The sequence below is a fragment of the Protopterus annectens genome, chromosome 5.part0, assembly GCF_019279795.1.
Source record: "Protopterus annectens isolate FY-2018-M chromosome 5.part0, PAN1.0, whole genome shotgun sequence".
In the NCBI taxonomy this organism is placed as follows: Eukaryota; Metazoa; Chordata; order Ceratodontiformes; family Protopteridae; genus Protopterus; species Protopterus annectens.
In genome coordinates, this window is record NC_056735.1 from 259,577,976 (window position 1) to 259,601,390 (window position 23,415).

Sequence of the window (23,415 nt, forward strand, 5' to 3'; positions counted from 1 at the left end):
TGTGTACTATATAATGGTTGCTCACTAGGGGTCGGGTTTTCTGACTTGTATAGAACTTACAGTATTGACAAAGGCCATGATATGGCCGAAACCGGTATACTATTTTGGGTTCCTATAAATATTTAGAGGAACCTGCTTTAAAATAAAGTTGTGTTCGAGTGAACCGTACGTGCTGGCTCATCTTTTTTCAAATTATGCATGGGTCTTTCACAGAGAAGTATTCAAATTTGCATTATTTAATATACTTCACAAACGTCTTTCAACAGTTTGAATTTGCCTTTTACTATATAATACTATTTCCTGGATTTTTCCTTTGTTTATGAGCTAGGTTAGAGTGTTCAGACAGACATACTTTTTATTAAGGTTTGCACTTTTAATTTATGTAATATTTGTAATAAAACAATTACTGCAAAATATATGAATTTAAAATTCAGTGTGGTTTGACTAGCAGAATTCTTTTTATCCAGCATGGTTTAAGTGGCAGAAATCTTTTTATCCTGCATGTTACGAATATGCAAGAGACATTCCCTTTTATGATGCTCCATTAGAAGTCTATGACTCGATATTGCAGTCTGATAACTATGAAAATTTAAATGAGTGTACAAGAAAAAAAAAAGTGAAACTCACTACCACAGATTAGAAGTAATTCAGAAGGGCAAAACTCCTGTAGCCCCAGACATATGGGAAGTTGCATAGCCTACACAGTACAGTTCTGTACCTACCATAAATGTAGATGTTCGAGTGTATTCACTGTTGCAGTCATTACACTTGGGTTATCCTGCTGGCAGGCTACCCGTAGTCAGCCTGAATTCCAAAGTCTAGGTCCGGCATAGGTTGCTGTTGCCTCTTCCCTGACATCAGTGCACCAGGGGTATAAAAGATGCAGCTGACGCCATTTTCTTCAGTTTTTCTTGCCCCAGATATCAGGTGCCCCCAAATTGGTAGGCTGAAAATTATGCCAATAAACATGCATGCACAAAAATAAACATTTTCTTCATCTACAAGCAAATACACCACATAGGTTGTATAGGATAGAGAAGTATGGATAAGTCCCAGCAAAGAAAAAGGGGGATGGTGGGTGGGTAACCTGGACTGCAACAGTGAATACACTCGACCATCTACATTTATGGTAGGTACACAACTGTACTATGTTCATCATGTTTCACTGTTGCAATCATTACACTTGGGTTGAATCCCAAAGCTGAGGTTGGGTGGCTGGGTCTAAATAGGATTAGGAGAAGCTATAAGGCCCTGCAGAACTGCAGTGGCAAAGCCTGCTCTGGATTTAGAGTAGAGAGGTAAGTGGTAGTGCTTGGTAAAAGTGTGCACTGAACTCCAAGTTGCAGCCTCTAAAATGTCTTTGGTTGGTACTCCTCTGAGAAAGGCTGCTGAAGTGGCTGCTGCTCTGGCAGATTGAGGCCTAATGCCCTTAGGCACTGATTTGCCATGTTGTGAATAGCAGAAACGAATGCAGTGGCCTATCCATTTTGAAATAGTCTGCTTTGAGATAGCCTTTCCTTGTGATCCTGCAGCATATACTATTAAGAGTTGCTCAGTCTTTCTGAAAGCTTTAGTTCTGTCCAAGTAGAAGCATAGCTGTCTGTGTATGTCCAAAGAATGCAGGAGTCTCTCACCCTTATTCTGTGGGTTTGGATAAAAAGTAGGCAAATGAATGGTTTGGTTAAGGGCCACTCTGGACATTACCTTAGGCATAAATGTCGGGTTCGTCCTCAGAGAAACCCTGTCTGGATGGAAAATGATAAAAGGTTCCGCAGCCATGAGTGCCTGTAACTCTGAGACTCATCTTGCAGAGGTTATTGCTAGGAGCAGAGCTGTTTTCCAAGATAAGAACTTCATTTCAGCTGTATTGGCTGGCTCAAAAGGTGGTAGTCTGAGTTTTTCCAAGACATAATTGAGGTCCCATGCAGGTATTGGTGCTCTCCTTGGGGGTCTTATGTTTTTGGCCCCTCTGAGTTACTGTCTTAGCAATGGATGTGAAAAAATAGGTAGTTCCATATTGTAATGAGCTGAAATGGCAGAGGCATGGATTTTAATTGATGAAAAGGATAGGTCTTTGTCCAGCATCTCAGTTAGGTATTGTAAAATCTGAGGAATATTTGGTACAAACATGTCAATTCCTTGTGCCTGGTTCCAAGCACAGAATCTTTTCCATTTTTCTGCATAAGATTTTCTGGTACTGGGCCTCCTGGCCTCCAAAATAACATCCATCACTGCTTTTGAGAGAGGTATGGTCTGAATGGCTACATTATCTGCCATGCTGCCAGATTTAGGGTTCTGAGTTGGCTGTGCAGGATCTGATTGTTTCGTTGGGTCAGTAAATGAGGAATTAGAGGCAATGTCCAGGCTGGGCCTTGAGACAGGCTCTTTAGGATTGGGTACCAGTGCTGGCGGGGCCAGTCTGAAGCAATCAGAATAATTTTTGGCTTCTCTTGTCTGACCTTTAGGAGTACCTTGGGGAGGAGAGGCAGAGGAGGAAAGGCATATACTGTTAGGGTTTTCCAGCTGAATGATAGAGCATCCACTTTCCATGCTTGCTTGTGATATGTCCTTGTACAGAATCTCTGTAGTTGGCAGTTGTGAGGGGAGGCAAATAGATCTATGTCTGGGCATCCCCATTTCTTTATGATCATGCTGAAGACTTGTGGATCCAGTTTCCACTCGTGGGGATCCATAAGATTTCTGCTTAGTTCGTCTGCCAGAGTAATTTTCTTTCCTGGCAGGAATTGTGCTTGCAGGTGTACTTGATAAGTCAATGCTCTGTCCCACAAAGTCATGGTTTGTCTGCAGAGGGGGTAGGAATGAGTGCCTCCCTGTTTGTTTATGTACCACATGACTGTAGTATTGTCCGTCCTTATCAGTAGTTGTCCTGGATGGAGTAGATCCATGAAAGCTGTCAGGGCATTCTGAACAGCTAGCATCTCTTTTTGATTGATATGAAGATGCCTTTGGCTTGTGGGCCATGTGCCCTGAATACATTTTCCTGCCATGTGGGCCCCCCAGGCATAATCTGATGCATCTGTTGTTATTGACTGCCTGGCTGTGGGTAGGGTGAATGGCTGTCCCTTGTTGTGGTGACAGGCCTGTGCCCACCATCGAAACTCCTGTTGCAGGCAAGGAATGAGGGTAATTAATGTTTCCAGGCTGTGACAATGTTGAGTCCAAACACTTTTTAGATACCATTGTAGTTTCCTCATATGCAGTCTGGCATATGGAATTAGCAGAATGCAGGATGCGATGAAGCCCAAAGCCTGCAGAATTTTTCTTGCAGATAACTGGGTCTTTGTTGCCAACATTTTGAAGTAAGAAGTCAGTTGCCTTTGTTTGTCTGGCATGAGATAAGCCATCTGGGCAGTTGTATTTAAGCCTGCACCCAGGAATATTATCTCTTGAGAGGGTACTAGTTTTGATTTCTTTTCGTTTACTGTGTTTGTTTGTGTCTTTCGGCTTTTCCCGGTTAGGGGTCGCTACAGCGGAACTCTGGTCTGCTAATGATTGGCAGTTGATTTTTACGTACTGGCTTGCCAGGCCTGACGCACAACCTTTAATGAAGGTACGCCCATTCACTTATGTCTCCACGCAGAAGATGCTCTAGCTAAGAATCTAACCGGACAGCGTCTCACTGTGAGGTGACAACGCTACCACAGCACCACCACCGCGGGTTTTAGTAATCTTTTTACAAACGCCAGATGCTTTAATAGAATGTCTTTGTTCCCTGCTTGAATAAGGCAATCATCCAAGTAAGGATATATTTGAATTCCTCTTTGTCTGCAAAATGCAATTACTGGTGCCAGGCATTTTGTGAAGACCCTGGGTGCAGTAGATAAGCCAAAGGGCAGTGCAGAGAATTGGTAGTGCATTGAGCCAGCTATGAATCTGAGGTATCTTCTGCAAGATTGTCTGATTGGAATATGCAGATATGCCTCTTTTAGGTCCAAAGTTACAAGCCAAGCCTTCTTGCCCAGCATGGGCAGAAGCTGCTGCAGAGTCAACATTTTGAATTTTGGAATGTCCAGAAATGTATTTAGAATAGACAGGTCCAGTATTGGTCTCCAAGCTTTGTCTTTTCTGGGTACCAAGAAAAGTCTTGAGTAAAATCCTTGTCCCTGCTCTTGCTGTGTTACTTGCTGAATGTCCCTCATGTCCATGAGGGATGAAACTTGTTTTTGTGCCTCTGCCCTTTGAGTGTGTGGCAGGTCTGGCATACCTTTTGCCCTTGGCATGGTGTGAAAGTGGAACCTGAAGCCCTGGGGCACTATATTCAAGACCCATTTGTCCTGGGTGATTATGTGCCAATTTTGAGAAAAAAGTGCTAGTTTTCCCCCTAAGGGGGTTGCCAAAAGATAAGTGCTCGGTGCTAGCAGAGGAAAGTCATTGGAACTGTTTCCTGTATGGCTGTGATTTGTCTTCTCTGCTTTTGGAGGTAGAAGCACCTCACTGTTTAGGCCTGTATGAGCCCTGGGGCTGGGATCTGCCTCTGGGGCATCTGTATCTGCCTCTTTGTGGCCTTTCTGACACTGGAAAGGACCAATTCTTAGTAGGCCAGTTCCTGTTAAATCTGGGTGTCTGTACCTGTAAGAAATTCTTTACTGTTTGCATAGATTTTGCTTTGTCTTCCATTTTCTTCAACACCTCCTCTGCTTTAACACCAAATAAGATATCATGCTGTAATGGAGCATCTAGTAATTTTGCTTTAACATGATCAGGCAGATTTTGTTCCTTTAACCAAGCATGCCTCCTAATAACAGAACCCGTAACTGCAGCCCTGCAAGAGGCCTCCAGAGAATCAAAACCACATTGCAAAGTATGCTTTCCCACTTGTTCAGTTGCATGCAATAAATCCTGCATTTCCTTATTTTCTGCACAATCGGAATTTGAAAAAACATTTTCTGTTTTAACAGTGACATTAAGTATTGCTGATATTTAAGCATATGAAATTGACAATTTAAAGCCCTCACAGCCAGAGTAGCAGAAGTGTAAACCGTTTTTCCCCATCTGTCTAGTGCACTTGAATCTCTATCTGAGGGGACAGGGTTTTTTGCAGTAGAAGCCATGACCCCTTTGGGACCCTGAGAAATAGTTTCTGGGTCAGCAGCAGGGTTTTTATAAAGAAATTTATGTGAATCTGGAACCCTGTAGTATCTGTCTGGTTTAGCAGGGACAGGAGGTAAAGAGTCAGGAGAAAGTCCGGACTCTGAAAATACATCATCTACAATGTCTAACACAGGAGGAATAGCCAAAGGCCTGTGCTGAGGTACTAAAAGAAAATCTCTAAGCCTTTTCTTAGATTCTGAGTAGTCTTGGCTCTCCCAGTGGAAGTGCTCCCTCATGGTATGCAGGGTTTCCCCAAATTAATAATCCTCAGGCGGTGAGGCTGAAGGGATAGATTCTTCAGCATCAGAATCCTCATAAGGAGGAAGAGAGTATTCCTGTTCAGAAGAGGAGTCAGAAGAAATGGAAACCTGATCTGAAGATTCATATTCTGTCTCTTGCCTAGGCCTCTTGTCAAGAGGGGGATGGGAACCCCTGATCAAGGTAATTAGGTCTTCGGCCATTTTGAGCATCTGTTTTTTAGGCATGGTAGTCTGTGCAGGAGAATGCTGTACTTGTTTCTTTGTCTTTAGAACTGCTTTAGTCTTTGCTTTGGAAGCTGAAGTAGGCTTTACATATAACTGTGTAGGTCTGAAAACACCCTCAGAAGCCGATGCCTGCTCAGCGGCTCCGGACCCATCTGAGGGGATATTTTCCTAGTGTCCAATACCTTGAGTATCCAGAGGCCTAACTGGCTCCACATGGGAGTCATCAGTGACCTGTGGCTCTGAAGTAGCGGGCACCAGGGGCTGTGAAAGCACCTCACTGAGAACCAGCGAACCGATGACTGGCTTAACGGAAGCCTCATCATCGGTTTTGGACCTCGGATGCCTGTCCTTTTCTTTTTCCTTGCACTTTTTATAAACTCCTGTTGTTGACTGTTCCGTCGGCATTATATAATTGAATCTTCGACCAAAGTAATGAAAAGCAAAATCGTACCGACGCTTAATAGTGCGTTGGTTAAATCTAGCACAAAACCGACAGCTAGCAATGTTGTGATCTGGGCCTAGGCAAGGAATACAGTAAGAATGAAAATCCTTATGAGGTATTTGCTTCCCACAAGAAATACAATTGTTAACTTTTTCTGACATCGGACTGGAGCAAGAAAAAAGTTTCCCCAACGGGGTACTTAGCTTTAATGAAGACTTCGGATCTGAAATTCGTTTTTGAAAATCTCAGGAGTCGGCCAACCGGCACTTGCAAACTGCTTTTGCTTCGGGCACCGCGCGACAAGAAAGACTGAAGAAAATGGTGTCGGCTGCATTTTTTATACCCCTGGTGTACTGACATCAGGGAAGAGGTGACAGCAACCGACGCCAGACCTAGACTTTGGAATTCAGGCCGACTGCGGGTAGCCTGCCAGCAGGATAACCCAAGTGTAATGACTGCAACAGTGAAACACGATGAACATCCACAAAACTTAGGCCAATTTTCATAGTTGCTTACACAAATGCGATAGGTGTATTACTGAGTGTAGCAAAGGTGAGATTCATAGAGGCCATTCACGTTAATGCCTTTTTAAGGCATTAAAAATAATGAGATGCAAATGAGAAATGTTGTAAAGCACAGTAAGCTAATAAGGAGGTTTTGCAAATCAAAGTCCAACATCCCTTCAGTATACACATCTGTTGTTAAAAATAATGCTTCATCTTTGGTATTGTAGTTGCAATCTGCAAACTTGTTTGTCCAAGTGTGCACAAGCACTTCCCCGACACACAAATGAATTATTTCCTTCAGCAGCCCCTTCATTAGTTTGTATTAACTATGCAGAAGCAGTAAACTGACACAATAAATTATTTTGCCCAGCGATCATTTCATCAGCCTGACCATGTATGCACAAGCATTTCCCTGACACACAAATGAATTATTTCCCCAAGTGACCCCTTCAGTAAGATGAACTAGTATGCACAAGCACCTAAATGAAGCATTTGCCCAAGTGACCCCTTTAGTAACATGCCTTAGTATGCACTACCACTAAAATGAAACATTACCAAAGCATCCCCTTCGGTCACATGCCCTGGTACGTACAAGCACCAAAATGAAACATTTTCCCACGTAACCCCTTCAGTAACATGCCCTAGTTTGCACAAAGACCAAAATGAAACATTCACCCAAGCAACCCCCTTCAGCAAAATATCCAGGTATGCACAAGCAGTAAAATGAAACATTCACCCAAGCAACACCCTTCAGCAAAATATCCAGTTATGTGTACAAGCACTAAAATGAAACATTCACCTACGTGACCCCTTCATTAATATGTCCAGTTATGTAGAAGCACTAAAATGAAATGTTCACCCAAATGATCCCTTCAGTAAAATGTCCAGGTATGCAGAAGCCCCAACTAATCACCCTATAACAGCATAGTAGCTGTCTCCCTATCGCTTAAGCATTAAGCATGTTACGTTTTAGCAGTGTGGGGCATGTTTACAGCAACTCCTTTGCATCTTTGTATGCATGCTGACAGTCTGGGATTTGCATATCCAGATAGTGCCACTCTTTGCAGGTCACAGCTACAAAAATGTGAAGTCCTTATGTATACTAACTCCAAGATCTCTATTCCTTGGGAAAGGGAGAATTATCTGAGCTATATCAGTTTTAAGATTAGTATATATTTCCTGCAATCACACTTAAGGCCTCCTCTGACTTATAAAAGGAACCTGTGTTTTACATAGCATGGCTTAGAAACATACTTGTCAGATCAAGCCATAAACGTAATGGAGAGGTAGAATTTCTATTTGCAAATTAAGAAATATTTGGTCTCAAAATACTGATATTATTTTATCATTATTATAGAGGGGAAGATCTGAGAGCTGATGAAAGAGTACATAATATGGTTCTATTCAAGATCAGTTCATTTTAGGGTGTAGCTGAAGCTGTACTGCAAGTATAATCTTGTTTGCAACAAATGCTAATCACATCTGTGAGCAAAGTGATAACACTTGGCCTGAACTCGTAGTCAGTGATTCATTCTGAATTTCTCTATCAGCATTTCAGACAGAGACATTTTAGTTAATCAGAATAAAGAATTTTACCTTCTTCTTTATAATTCTCAGCAAACCAGTCACCTGTCAGAGGCTATCATGTATGCAAAATGTTTAATAGCAAAAATGAAGAAATGCAAAGTGCTGTGTATTAAACTGGATAACAAACAATCATTTATTGCTGTTTTAGTTTGCCTGATAAAACAAATATTAAGAAACGTTGTTAGATGATAAATTATTGAACAAAAAAGCTTTAATAATGCTAAGCTAATGTCAATATCATTCTCTAGCATACTTCTCAACGGTCTAGAATTTAGCAGAATTTCCAGATTTTTGCATCATATTTTTGTCCATTCCTCATAAAATTTATATTATTCTTACAAATCACTGAGGACTGAAGGCACTCAGTAATGTCATACATTTGAGTTTCAGACTTTATATCCTTCAGGAAATGTATGCTAACACATGTCATACTAATCTTGCAACCTTATAAGTTTATAAGAGCAATGTTTAAGTCTGTCCTTGTTTTTGGGTCTTTGTCCCACCATTATTGTAGACTTTGTCCAGATTTCTTGCACCAAGAGGTTGAGAGGTATGTTCTCTAGACCAGAGACAAATAGCACACTGCATGCAGTCAGTGATGTTTTAGCTTACTACAAAACCTAAAAAGAGCAGGTGTCAGTTTATTTTTCTTTTTTTTTTCCAAAAACATTTTTATTTTGTTTTCATTACATTGAATTTTCATTATAAGCATATGCAAATGTACATATAATAAATACAATAAAACAATAACAAAACTATTTACAATATTTACATTATCCATGATAAACAATCATTTTATCCATGAAAAGTTATCAGTATTTGCTCAAAAGGTTTTCCAGTTTTTGACATACTATTTTTAATGAGTAATGTTATGAGTTCTATAACAAATGGTTTGCAGTTCTTTTTTACAAACAACTGTTGCTAAATTAATAAATTCTTTAAACATCAAATCTTGTTTACTTTTCCAGTTCAAAGGAATAACTTTTCTGGCAATTGCAAGAATTGATCAGAGTAACTGAATCTGAGATTTAGGTATTACATTAGGTATAGGAACATTGAATAGAATTAGTGAGTTAGAAATATGAGTTATCAGACCATAAAGCATTTACAAAATATTTGAAGTCTTTCCAGTATTCAACAACATTTCTACATTCAATGAACATGTGAACCCAGTTGGCCTCTAGTAATTCATCACATTTCCAACATTTACTTTCACTGTTTTTGAGTATAAGATTTATTTTATGCGGAGTATAGAAACTCCTATTCATAAATTTCCATGTATACAATTTCCAATATAATGAAGAAGAGGTACCATACGTAGATTTCAATAACAGTTTTTTTGGATTCATCAGATATTTGCTCTGCATTAATCTTCGCATATTAATTAAAAAAATCTGAGTCAAACTTTAGAGTGTCTTCTTTTAGTATCTTATAGATAGGTGAGATACTTAATTTTTGATCATCTGTATTTTCAAGACACCTAATAAAAAGCTGGATCAAACTAGGTATAGATTCAGTCTCTAGGTTGATTGATACTCTTATTTTGTTTTCTATAAACTGCCATAATGAGTGTATAAACAACCAACTGTCTTGAGTATTATCAAAACTATGTAGAAGAGAGTTTATTGGTTTAATAGTCTTATTTTCAATAAACTGATGTCAGAATATCAAGTTATTTTCCTTTAATTTTTGCATCGCATTGATGTTGAAAGAATCTAGGCAATCAGGGGAGTATGCTATAAGGAATATAAGAAAAAGGAATTGTTTAATGCTGTAATCACAATCGATTATATTTTTAAAGTTATAAAGTATTTGATTAATGCCATAAGAAAAATGATCAAACTTCTTATTGAATAAACAAAATTCACGTAAAAGCCAATGAACTCTATTTATTCTGTATTGTTCTTTAAACTGATTTTCTATGGTTCTGACATCAGTTATATAAATCTCGTACATTATTTTCTAGCCAGATATATAGGTAGGTGAGATCCACTGTAATATTACATTAATTATAACTGATTTGGAATAAAGATGTAAGCTAGGTAATGCTATCCCATTACTGTTCTACGCTCTAATGTGCCATTTATATACAATCCTAGGTTTTAGGGGGAATTATAAAAATTTAAGTAGCATGGAATCTAATTTTTTAAATATGTTTTTGGGAGGGGGTAGTATCAATGACTGTATATAAAACAAAATTTAGGTAAAATTATCATTTTAATTAAAGAGAGACTATCCTCCATTGTAAAGAACATTTTATTCCATCTTTTGATTAGTTCACTAATGGTGGTTATTAAATTATTGTAGTTTAGTTTGACAGACTTTTTCAATTTACTCTTTATACTGACACCCAAATATTCTAATACATAATTCTCCCAATTAAACAGGCTATTCTCTCTTAGATTTTTGTTGACCTTTTTGTTAATTAGTAATGTTTTGGATTTATTATGATTAATTTTTGAGCCCTGAAATTCTTTCAAACATGCTTAAGGTATTTATAACATCACGCAAAGAACCATCAATATCATCCAACGTTAACAACATATCATCAGCAAATAATTGTATCTTAGGACAATAGTCCTTATTAACTTGAAAGCCTTTTATATTTTGTTTGTTTCTGATATATGCAGCAAAAGGTTCCATTGAAAGTGCAAACATTAATGGTGACAAAGGACAACCTTGTTTAGTTCCCTTGAGGATTTCAAGTGGTGAGGATAGACATAGTAGATAAGACCAACTAATAGAATCAAAAGCCTTTTCTATGTCTAGGCTAATAATAGTTAGTTGTTTTTTGTATTTTCATGCTATGTCTATTAATGATAGTAATTTAATAATGTTATCTTGCACTTTTCTATGAAGAATGAACCCTGTCTGATCATTATGTATTAGATTAGGTAATATTATCTTTATCCTATTAGCTAACATTGTCATGAAAATTTTATAATCAGTGTTTAGTAATGAAACTGGCCTATATGAATCACAAGATTTGGGGTCCTTACCTTGTTTTAAAATGGGGGAGATAATTTAATATGTCCACAAGGGGGGTGTTATATATTTATGCTTAACCATAGTAAAGGCACTCATCATTTTCTTTATTATATATCCAGGAAATATCTTATATAGTTCAGGAATTATTCCATCCAGTCCTGGAACTTTATTATCTTTTACATTTTTTATTCAGTTTATTTTGCAAAGTAATCATCCAGTAGTGTGGAGGTGTGACAGGTGCTGTTCTAAGACTCATGGGGCATTCCTAAGGCCAAGTACACTGATGTCGTTGCTAAATGCAGGACTCCTCACAGCTGTACTTATAAATCTGCTCTCTCCCATATAATGTAATGGCAGTTATGTAACTTAATGCAACTGGCTATACTAGAGGGCAAAATCACTGACTGAGTCTTTTAATACAGCAAAGCAAAGAGAGCAGGCAGTACTACTTTTGAATTATGTTTGCATTATTGATGTACAATGTTTCACTCATAGTTCATTCTAAAAGTGTTCTGTCCCTAAAATTTAGAGCTCAGTTTGAAGAGATTTATTTTCTGAAGTTTGACAATATATGTTTGTTTTTTTTCTACCAGTGCAATCACTTCCTTAACCATATGTCAGTTTATGTTAACTACATTGCACTTTTTTCATTCTTAAATGTATTATTTTGTATTAAAAAATCTGTTTTTACAGTGGCTGCCTTACAGACTCTTTTGTATAGTGTACTGTTGTGTATTATGTACATCAGATTACTCAACCTTACCTCTCAAGTGTCCAGATTTTCACTGAATGTCCAGATTTTTACCTCATATTTTTGGTCTGTTCCTAATAAAATTTGTGGTTTTCTGGCAAATCACCAAGGATAAAAGTCATTAAACATGACATGCATTTGAGTTTCACACTTTATATCCTTCAGAAAATACATGCCAGCACAATCACTGTTATTCCAGAAAATGTATAAGAGAAATATTTAAAATCTGTCCCTATTTTCGGCCTTTGTTCATGGGTTCATAGGTAGAACCTTTACAAGCCTAGCCCATAGAAGTGCCCTGGCATCATGTCGCTGTTAGTTCCTGGTGCCTCTGTCAAGTAGAGCCACTGGAGTGATCCCTGGGGTGAACTTTCTATTTCCCATCCACTCATCAAGATTTCTCTTGGAAAGGGTCAGTGAGGTGCTCTGCTTGACATGTATGGGAAGTCTATTCCAGAGCATGGGCAGTCTCTGGGTTATGAACCTGTCCCTCCAGCATGTTCTGTTAATTGTGGTAATGAAGTTGAAGTCCCTGGAGTGTGTGGTGTAGAAGGATTGGGATTTCTTTAGGTGTAACATTTTTAACAGTGCTGGGTCAGACATGGCTTTGTAAGTCAAGCAGAGATCGCCTCTTAATAGACTGTATGAGACAGAGAAAAGCTGGAGTTGTTTGAGTCTGTTCATGCAGGGCATGTGTTTAAGGCCTAAGATCCTCTTTGTGAGGTACTTTTGTGGCCTTTCCAGCTGTTGCAGGTGTTTAGTGAGGTACATGCCAAATGGGGTACTATACTCGATGATTGGCCTAATGAGGGAAGAGTAGAGAGAGACGATGACTGCTTTCTTCCTGGATGCAAAACCCTTGGTAATGAGATGTGTCACATAGAAAAACTTTCTGACCACAGTGGCAATGTGGTGGTTGAAGGAGAGGTTGCTGTCAACCTGTGTCCCCAGATCTCTTATAATGCCTTCAGTATTCAGTGGGCTACCATCAGTGTGGTAATTAGTGGGAACTGAGTTTTTCCCAAATGGAATGACGGTGCATTTTTTGGTATTAAGCTTAAGGCCATGGTTTCAACACCAGTTGTTGGTCTCAGTGAGGCCTTTCTGTAGGATGTCTGCATCACATGGGGAGTTAATAATGGCTCCTAGCTTGTAATCCTCGACAAACTTGGTCAGCCAGAGTCTCCGTGTTGGCCTGGACTTCTGAGAAGTAGATACCAAACAGGAGAGGACCCAGGACCAATCACTGTGGGACTCCACTCATGACTGGTTGGCAGTCTGACTTGGAGTCTGCTCCTTTTACACTGTGGGTTCTATCTGTGAGCCAGTTTGCAACCCACCTAGTGATATAAGGGTTGATGCCTAGTTTGGTGAGTCTTATCAGTAATTCCTGAGTGGGGAATGGTATCAAATGCCTTGGCCAGATCAAGATAGGCTGTATGAACTGCCTTGCCCTCATCCACAGCTCTGGTAACTGACTCAAAGAAGTAAACCAGGTTGAGCAGGCATGATCTACCCTTCACAAAACCAAATTGCGTGGGATCCAGAGTTTGGAGATTCCCTATATCCTTGTTAATTAGGTCCATGAAGATGTGCTCCATAGCCTTACATATCAGACTTGTCAGGCTTATGGGGCGATAATTTCCAGGGTCTGTAGTTGCTCCCCCTTTATGGAGAGGGATGACTGTAGCAGTGTGCCATTCTGTAGGGACAAAGCCTGAGGTGAGGCTGTGATTGTCCTCCCATCATTTTAGGCTTTGGCCAGATTTCTTGCACTAAGAGGATGAAAGGTATGTATTCTGCCTTGTAAAGCTACAAGTTATACTTCCAGATGCAACACATAGTAATACCAGTGGTAAAGTGCAGGAAATGTTAGTAGTAATTGCTGTATTAGGTGTCTGTGGGACATCACTTTAATTCTGTGACAAACATTTTCAGACATCCCATAGTCCATCCATATCAAAGTGTCAGCTCAGTAGACAAATGCCAGTGAGTCATGGTTTCACTGACAACTGAGCAAGTGTTGCATGATACACAGGTAGGAGTAAAAAAATGTATCCCATCAGTTTGTTCAGCTGTCAGCTTCGCTATTACATATGTTACATTCTTGTGGCATTCTCCACTCTGAAGTGAGACGCTGGGCATTTTTGCAGGGTTTTCTTTTTTGTCTTGTTAGTTAGGTGGGTAGGTAGTTACTACATCTTGATGATCTGGTACACATACTAGGCACAATATACTTTGTTTATAATCTGAATTTCTCCCTCCTTCCTCTAGTCCAACCTTCCTACCTCCATCCTCCCACCTTCCACTTTATCACCCATCCCTAAATGATAATCTACATCCACATGTACTGTCTGTAGACAAATGTATGTAAAGTTGCTTTGCCTTCTTGCACTAAGAGGATGAAAGGTATATTCTGCCTTGGAAAGTTACAAGCTATACTTCCAGATACAACACATAGTAATACCACTGGTAAAGTGCAGGAAATGTCAGTAGTAATTGCTGTATTATGTGTCTGTGGGGCATCACTTTAATTCTGTGACAAACGTTTTCAGACATCCCGTAGTCCAGCCATATCAAAGTGCCAGCTCAGTAGACAAATGCCAGTGAGTCATGGTTTCACTGACAACTGAGCAAGTGTTGCATGATACACAGGTAGGAGTAAAGAAAGCAGTCCCAGCAGTTTGTTCAGCTGTCAGCTTAGCTATTACATATGTTACATTCTTGTGGTATTCTCCACTCTGAAGTGAGACACTGGGCATTTTTGCAGGGGTTTTTTTTGTCTTGTTAGTTAGGTGGGTAGGTAGTTACTACATCTTGATGATCTGGTACACATGTTAGGCATGTCTTGTTAGTTAGGTGGGTAGGTAGTTACTACATCTTGATGATCTGGTACACATACTAGGCATGTCTTGTTAGTTAGGTGGGTAGGTAGTTACTACATCTTGATGATCTGGTGCACATACTAGGCATGTCTTGTTAGTTAGGTGGGTAGGTAGTTACTACATCTTGATGATCTAGTACACATACTAGGCATGTCTTATTGGGTAGGTGGGTAGGTAGTTACTACATCTTGATGATCTGGTACACATACTAGGCACAATATACTTTGTTCATAACCTGACTTTCTCCCTCCTTCTACTAGTCCAACCTTCCTACCTCCATCCTCCCACCTTTCACTTTATCACCCATCCCTAAATGATAATCTACATCCACATGTACTGTCTGTAGACAAATGTATGTAAAGTTGCTTTGCCTTCTTAATGTAACAAATGTTAATTCCATTTGAAACATTAAAAAAGAAGGCGTGGCCCAGTTATGAAGTATAGAAGTAAACACACCAAGGCAAATGTCCAGAAAAAAAACGTAAACTCCTAATACTGCTAAAACCACACTAAAGGAGCAAAAAACCACTGTAAAATCCAGTATAAATCCAATGCTCTTTATTGTAAGTAAGCTCTTTCACAACCAGCCAGGTTGTGAAAGTGCTTACCTACAATAAAGAGCATTGGATTTATACGGTGGCTTTTTGCTCCTTCAGTGTGGTTTTAGCAGTATTAGGAGTTTACGTTTTTTCTGGCCATTTGAAACATTGTTGATAACTTTGTTTACTTGTTACTGTAACAAACTGAGTTTGTTATTCAAAATGTATTGTGTATTCTCTGTGGAGCTTTTCTCCCCGGGCCTCCACTGAAAATGGGTACTTATTGGCCCAGAGGACCATCCCGGTAAACAAATGTAAATAAATAAATAAATTAGATACAGACCTGGAGAATAACATTCAGCTAAGTAAGAACAGTTCCAGGAATCCAAATGAATTAGTAAAACAGTTTATTATTGGATTAAGTTCAAAAATAATAATGGGACCTCAACTTTACTGACACTCTGTCAGGTGCTCAGCACACGGTGCTGTGGGATGTAGCATATAATAATAAGTGAAAGCTTTGGAATCAGATTATACAGCACAAAGTATCAGTGTTGCATGGGAAAGATAGCAAGCAGGATGCTAATTAAGAGGCAAACATTTGCAGAGAAATCATTTTAGTTATACTGTAGGAAGATAGAGCAGGATGGCATCGGAGTGTTAAAGTCATTAACCAGATGTTATCAGTAACAGTTTAAGGAATTTGAGATGAAAGGGATGAAACTGATTGCATAAGAGAGAAGTAGAAAGTCAGCACAAGGTGAGAAATGGTATTAGCAGCTGAAAAGGGAAGTGAGAGGACACCAGCTGGAGGTAGGATAAACTGATTGTCTTATTTTGTCATAAAATGTCCAGCACACTGTGCTGCAGTAGAACAAGTTTCTTAAGGCAGCTTTAAGAGAAATATCGTGGTTGTATTTTAAGATCAAAAGGAAGGAAATCCCAGCATTGTGAGCAGCAGTAGGCAAGAAGCTGTGATGCCAGAATTAGTTCAGAAAAGGAACAGAAAGTAGGAGATTGGCATCAGGCCCAAGATCATATGTTTCTTCTGCTGGATGCAATTTTTTTTCAGGAATTTGAGGGCAGTCGCGGTGATGTCAAACAAGAATTATCCTTTCGAGCTACAATCAAATAATGATATTAAATCAGGCTTGCCTAAGGTAAACTGGCACAATATTTTGTGGTATTGCTCAAAACATAATGACAGTTTTACAAGACTAGTTCTGTATATCAAACAGAAATAAATCCTCTGAGGATAAGAACAATCTTACAGGGAACTAAGGGGTCCAGTAATCTGGAAGAAGAAAAGCTATATAATGGTAAATTTTACTTTGCTAGATATGTATAGCCGAGTTTAGGCACTGCTGTATCGTCATCCATGTAGCAGCTTTCACAGATGTTTGCTGTGCTCCTTATGTGGAATATAACTGACATTCTCTTTTCCTGGCAGGATTTATTTCTAAACTGCTGTTACATATATGTAAAAATGCTGATTCTGAATGTTGGTTTGTTAGTGGGCATTGCTTAAATTAATTTCAATGTATGTGCATAAGAGTATCCTTCAGAGAAAATATCTGACATCATTTTTTAATTCAGCAAGAGTAGGTTGGATGAAGCTTACAATGCTGTCAAACTGATATTTTTTTATTTTCTTTTTTGTTTGCTCATTTATTGTTTGTTTATTTATATATTTATTTATTGTAAGCTGAGCAGTGCTTTAACTGAAAATTAATCATTAGTGAAGTACAATTTTGTCATCTGGAGGTTTTCTTTTATTTGAGTGAAGGTTTGTTTCTGTTTTATAAAAGCTGCGCCTCTCTTCTTTATAAGACGCCACAATTATCATGAACTGAAGTAATGCAGACTGATAGTAAGTTATATGTTTAATTCTGGTTCTGTTGTCCAAAATGGTACCCCAACAGACTATGGTACTCTGAGTGCCACTAATTATAAAGGTTAAGTTTTAAAGCTTGTGTGGTAGATGTAGTCTGATAATACTCAGTGTGAGCCATTCCTCCTGCAGAACTAACTGTCCCTGTAAATACAGTTTCTTAGATGACAACAAGAAGCTGACACCCCGACGAGATGTGCCTTCCTACCCAAAGGTAAGCAATGCCTTCCTTACATATTACATAAAAATAAAGAAACATTATAAATTATAGTATAACATTATATAGTGATAATCAAAAGGCTACAAAAGCTTTATATTTTCTAATTTATTTTGCAGGCAGTGACTGTATCCATTTTTTACTACAGGACACATCCAGATTTAGTACCCATGATGCAGTTGCATTGTGGTTCTTCACATTACGTTTGTCTGTCTTCCTCCTTCATTGTTTTGCTAACTATGGCTATGGTGGATTTCTTTCAGACTCAGTTCAGCAATATGGTAGCTCCATGAAACTGCAAAATAAAAACTGTTAAAATGAAGGCTTTGAGGGAGCCCATAACCATACCTCCATGCAGGGCTTCACCCTATGCACCCCCTTACTATATATAGTAACATCATCGGTCACAACAGCTATGTAGTTTCAAAAAAGTGCCCCATGAAGTGGGACTTGAGGAAATCAGTGTTTACCCTACATATATATCCTTTTCTCTCAGTTTCACTGTAGTGCTCTAATTTAACATGCATTTAATTGTGTACTAATGTATTAAGCATTTCATTACAAAATGTCATGAACAGAGCTTCACATATGCATAATATGCAAAAATATAAAAAAGCAAAATAAAGGTTACAGCTTGCATTTAACAGGGAGAGGGCATTGCAAAATTATATACAAGACACATCAGAAGAGGATTTAATGCATACAGCAATGTGTATGTAAGTGGACTAATTGAAGCAGCAGTGAAATATATTGGTGTTAAGCTGTTTCATTTGGACAATGGAAAGTTCTGAAAATAAAAGGACAAAGACCATTGTAATATCCAAGTCAGGAGTTCAACCCTGACCTATGGGCCCAGGTCATGGATGAAAAGGGTCACTATGGACTAGTTCACTTATCCAGTTAATAACTAGATACATTAAAATAATTAAATTTATTTTTTAATTTTTGAAGTCTATGCATGCCATGCTGACCACATTACTGTCTCTACCCTTTTCATTATAATATGATGGTGGCAATCTAGACAGAACAGAACATATAGTTTCATAGGTCTGATTGTCAAGCTTACGATGTCCTGGCCTTTGAAGGCTTTGATTGCCATAACCCATTATTGATGTTTGTTGCTTCCCATATACATATCAGGATAATTTTAAAGGATGTTAATGGCCGAATATTGACTATAAAAGTCAGCCTATTCCTTAATCTTGGAATGTGTTTCATAATGTATCTGTAATATTTATTTCTGCTACTGATATTTATTTTTTATTTTTTTTTGTTTCCTGATCTGATATTAGCTACCCCAGCTGTGTATTCCAGGCATAGGCCTAAACAGAACTGGATCACATGTTGACTTATAGCCCAGGCAGAGGTCATGTCTTAGTGACCTCTAGAAACAAAATATATATTGATAGCTCCTGAAGCCTTTCTGAATAGTTTAGGTTTTCTAACATGCTGATTTTTTTCAATATCATTGCACATTTTCATGATTTTTCAGACTACAGGTGCAAAGATTACAAAATGGCACATTGTGTTCAATAATGGACCAGATTACTGAAACGTAAAGTAGTACAGTGACCTCCCTGGAGTAACTAGATATGATGTTCATCATGTTTAACTGTTGTAGTCATTACAATTGGGTTATCCTGCTGGCAAGCTACCCACAGTCGGCCTGAGTTCCAAAGTCTAGGTCCGGCGTCGGTTGCTGTCACCTCTTTCCTGACGTCAGTGCGCCAGGGGTATAAAAGATGCAGCCAACGCCATTTTCTTCAGTCTTTCTTGCCGCACGGTGCCCAAAGCAAAAGCAGTTCGTAAGTGCCAGTCGGCCGACTCCTGAAGTTTTCAAATTCGAATTTCAGATCCGAAGTCTTCATTAAAGCTAAGTACCCCATTGGGGAAACTTTTTTCTTGCTCCAGACCGATGTCAGAAAAAATTAATAACTGTATTTCTTGTGGGAAGCAAATACCTCATAAGGATTTTTATTCTTACTGTATTCCTTGCCTAGGCCCTGACCATAACATTGCTAGTTGTCGGTTTTGTGCTAGATTTAACCAACGCACTATTAAGCGTCGGTACGATTTTGCATTTCATTACTTTGGCAGAAGATTTAATTATATAATGCCGTCGGATCAGCCGACTACCGGAGTTTACAAAAAACGAAAAGAAAAAGAAAAGGACAGGCATCCGAGATCCAAAAACGATGACGAGGCTTCTTCTAGGCCTGTCACCACTTCACCGGTTCTCAGTGAGGCACGTTTGCAGCCCCAGACGCCCGCTACCTCAGAGCCACAGGCCACTTCCGACTCCCACGTGGAGCCGACTAGGCCTCTGGAAACTCAAGGTATTGGATACTCGGAAACCATTCCCTCAGATGGGTCCGAAGCCGCTAAGCAGGCATTGGCTTCTGAGGGTGTTTTCAGGCCTACACAATTATATGTGAAACCTACTTCAGCTATAAAGGCAAGTACTAAAGCAGCTCTAAAGACAAAGAAACAAGTGTAGCATTCACCTGGACAGGCCTCCATGCCTAAAAAACAGATGCTTAAAATGGCCGAAGACCTTATTACTTTAATCAGGGGTTCCCATCCCCCTCCTGAAAAGAGGCCTAGGCAAGAGTTAGAATATGAATCTTCAGACCAGGTTTCCATTTCCTCTGATTCCTCCTCTGATCAGGATTATTCTATTCCTCCCTATGAGGATTCTGATGCTGAAGAATCTATTCCTTCAGCCTCTCCTCCTGAGGATTATTCTTTTGGGGAAGCACTGCATACTATGAGGAAGCATTTCCACTGGGAGAGGCAAGACTACTCACAATCCAAGAAAAGGCTCAGAGATTTCCTTTTATTGCCCCAGCACAGGCTCCTTGCTATCCCGCCTGTTTTAGACATTGTAGATGGTGTATTTTCAGAGTCCAGTTTTTCTCATGACTCTTTACCACCAGCTCCAGTTAAGCCAGACAGATACTACAGGGTTCCTGATTCACATACATTTCCCTGTAAGAACCCTGCAGCTGACCCAGAAACCATCTCTCAGGGTCCCAAAGGGGTCAAGGCTTCTACTGCAAAAAACCCTATCCCCTCTGATAGGGATTCTAGGGCCCTAGACAGATGGGGCAAAAAGATTTATACCTCTGCTACCTTGGCTGTAAGAACTTTAAATTGCCAATTTCATATGCTTAGTATCAGCAATATCTTATATCTTTGCTTAAACAGAAAATGCCAGCAAGTACAGAATGTGCAGACAATGAAGGAATGCAGGATTTATTGCATGCAGCTGAACAAGTTGGAAAGCATACTTTGCAATGTGGTTTTGATTCTCTTGAGGCCTCCTGCAGAGCCACTGCTAAAGGTTCTGTCATTAGGAGGTATGCTTGGTTAAAAGAACAAAATTTGCCGGATCATGTTAAAGGAAAACTATTAGATGCTCTTTTACAGCATGATACTTTGTTTGGTGCTAAAGCAGAAGAGGTGTTGAAGAAAATGGAGGACAAAGCTAAATCTATGCAAACAGTCAAGGATTTTTTGCAGGTACAGCCTCCCAAATTTAGCAGGAACTGGCCTACACAAAATTGGTCTTTTCCAGTGTCAGATAGGCCACAAAGGGGCAGATACAGATGCCCCAGAGGCAGATCACAGCCCCAAGGCTTATACAGGCCTAAACAATGGGGTGCTTCTACCTCCAAGAGTGGAGAGGAAAAATCACAACCATACAGGAAACAGTCTCAATGACTTCCCACTTCCAGCACCAAGCACTTATCTTTTGACAGCCCCTTTGGGGGGGGGGAACTAGCACTTTTTCACAAAATTGGCACATGATCACCCAGGACAAATGGGTTCTAAATATAGTTTCACAAGGCTACAGGTTCCACTTTCACACTCTGCCAAGGCAAAACGGTATGGCAGACCTGCCACGCAATCAATGGGCAGAGGCACAGAAACAAGTTTCATCCCTCATGGACATGAGGGCCATTCAACAAGTACCACAGCAAGAGCAGGGACAAGGATTCTATTCAAGACTGTTCTTGGTACCTAGAAAAGACAAAGCCTGGAGAACAATACTGGACCTATCTATTCTAAACACATATCTGGATATTCCAAAATTCAAACTTTTGACAATACAGCAGCTTCTGCCCATGTTGGGCAAGAAGGCTTGGCTTGTGACTTTAGATCTAAAAGAGGCATACCTGCATGTCCCAATCAGACAAACATGCAGAAGATACCTCAGATTTAAAGCTGGTTCAATGCACTACCAATTCTCTGCACTGCCCTTTGGCTTATCTACTGCACCCAGGATCTTCACACAGTGCCAGGCACCAGTAATTGCATTTTGCAGACAAAGAGGAATACAAATGTATCCTTACTTGGATGATGCCTTATTCAAGCAGAGAACAAGGACATTCTATTACAGCATCTGGCATTTGTAATAAGATTACTGACAAGTCTAGGGTACACAGTAAATGAGAAGAAATCAAAACTCGTTCCCTCTCAAGAGATAATATTCCTGGGTGCAAGCTTAAATACAACTGCCCAGATGGCTTATCTCACGCCAGACAAACAAAGGCAACTGACTTCTTACTTCAAAATGTTGGCAACAAAGACCCAGTTATCTGCAAGAAAAATTCTGCAGACTTTGGGCTTCATGGCATCCTGCATTCTGCTAATTCCATATGCCACACTGCATATGAGGAAACTACAATGGTATCTAAAAAGTGTTTGGACTCAACATTGTCACAGCCTGGAAACAATAATTACCCTCATTCCCTGCCTGCAACAGGAGTTTCGATGGTTGGCAAAAGCCTGTCACCACAACACGGGACAGCCATTCACCTTACCCACAGCCAGGCAAACTTTGACAACAGATGCATCAGATTACACCTGGGGGGCCCATATGGCAGGAAGATGTATTCAGGGCTCATGGTCTGCAAGTCAAATGCATCTACATATCAATCAAAAAGAGATGCTAGCTGTTCAGAATGCCCTAACCGCCTTCAAGGATCAACTTCACCCAGGACAACTACTAATAAAGATGGATAATACTACAGTCATGTGGTACATAAACAAGCAGGGAGGCACACATTCCTACCCCCTCTGCAGGCTAGCTATGAACTTGTGGCACACAACATTGACTTACCAAGTACATCTGCAAGCACAATTCCTGCCAGGAAGGAAAAATACTCTGGCAAATGAACTAAGCAGAAACCTAATGGTTCCCCATGAGTGGAAATTGGATCCACAAGTCTTCAGCATGATAACAAAGACCTGGGGATGCCCGGACATAGACCTATTTGCCTCCCCTCACAACTACCAACTACAAAGATTCTACACAAGGACTTATCACAAGCAAGCATGGAAAGTGGATGCTCTCTCTTTCAGCTGGAAAAATCTAACAGTATACGCCTTTCCTCCTATAACTCTGCTCCCCAAGGTACTCCTCAAGGTCAGACAAGAGAAACCAAAAATTATACTGATTGCCCCAGACTGGCCCCACCAGCACTAGTACCCAATCCTAAAGAGCTTGTCTCACTGCCAAGCCTGGACATTACCTCAAATTCCTCACTTATTGACCCAACATGACAGTCAGAAACTGCACAGCCAACTCAAAACCTTAAACCTGGCTGCATGGTAGATAATAAAGCCTCTCAAGACACAGCTCTCTCTAAAGCAGTGATGGATGTTATTTTGGAGGCCAGGAGGCCTAGCACCAGAAATTCTTATGCAGACAAATGGAAGAGATTCTGTGCTTGGAACCAAGCACAAGGTATTGACACGATTGTTCCAAATATTCCTCAGATTTTACAATACTTAACTGAGATGCTGGAGAAAGGCCTTTCCTTTTCATCAATTAAAATTCATGCCTCTGCCATTTCAGCTCATTACAATACAGAACCACCTATTGTTTCACATCCCTTACTAAGGCAGTACCTCAGAGGGGCCAAAAACATAAGACCTCCAAGGAGAGCACCAATACCTGCATGGGACCTCAATTATGTCTTGGAAAAACTCACACTGCCTCCATTT

At 39.7% G+C, this 23,415-nt stretch overlaps 1 protein-coding gene across 3 annotated transcripts in view; it reads left to right on the plus strand.

Moving 5' to 3' along the window:
* Nucleotides 1-23,415, plus strand: part of PDE9A (phosphodiesterase 9A) — an 851,735-nt gene that overhangs the window by 420,709 nt on the left and 407,611 nt on the right. For 2 of the 3 annotated variants that reach the window (XM_044072227.1, XM_044072229.1), the window contains one exon: nt 17,343-17,400. In XM_044072227.1, coding sequence (XP_043928162.1) covers nt 17,343-17,400 — 58 coding nt within the window. Of the gene's footprint in view, nt 1-16,256; nt 16,456-17,342; nt 17,401-23,415 lie in introns of those variants that run through there. The other variant, XM_044072228.1, reaches the window with a different exon arrangement.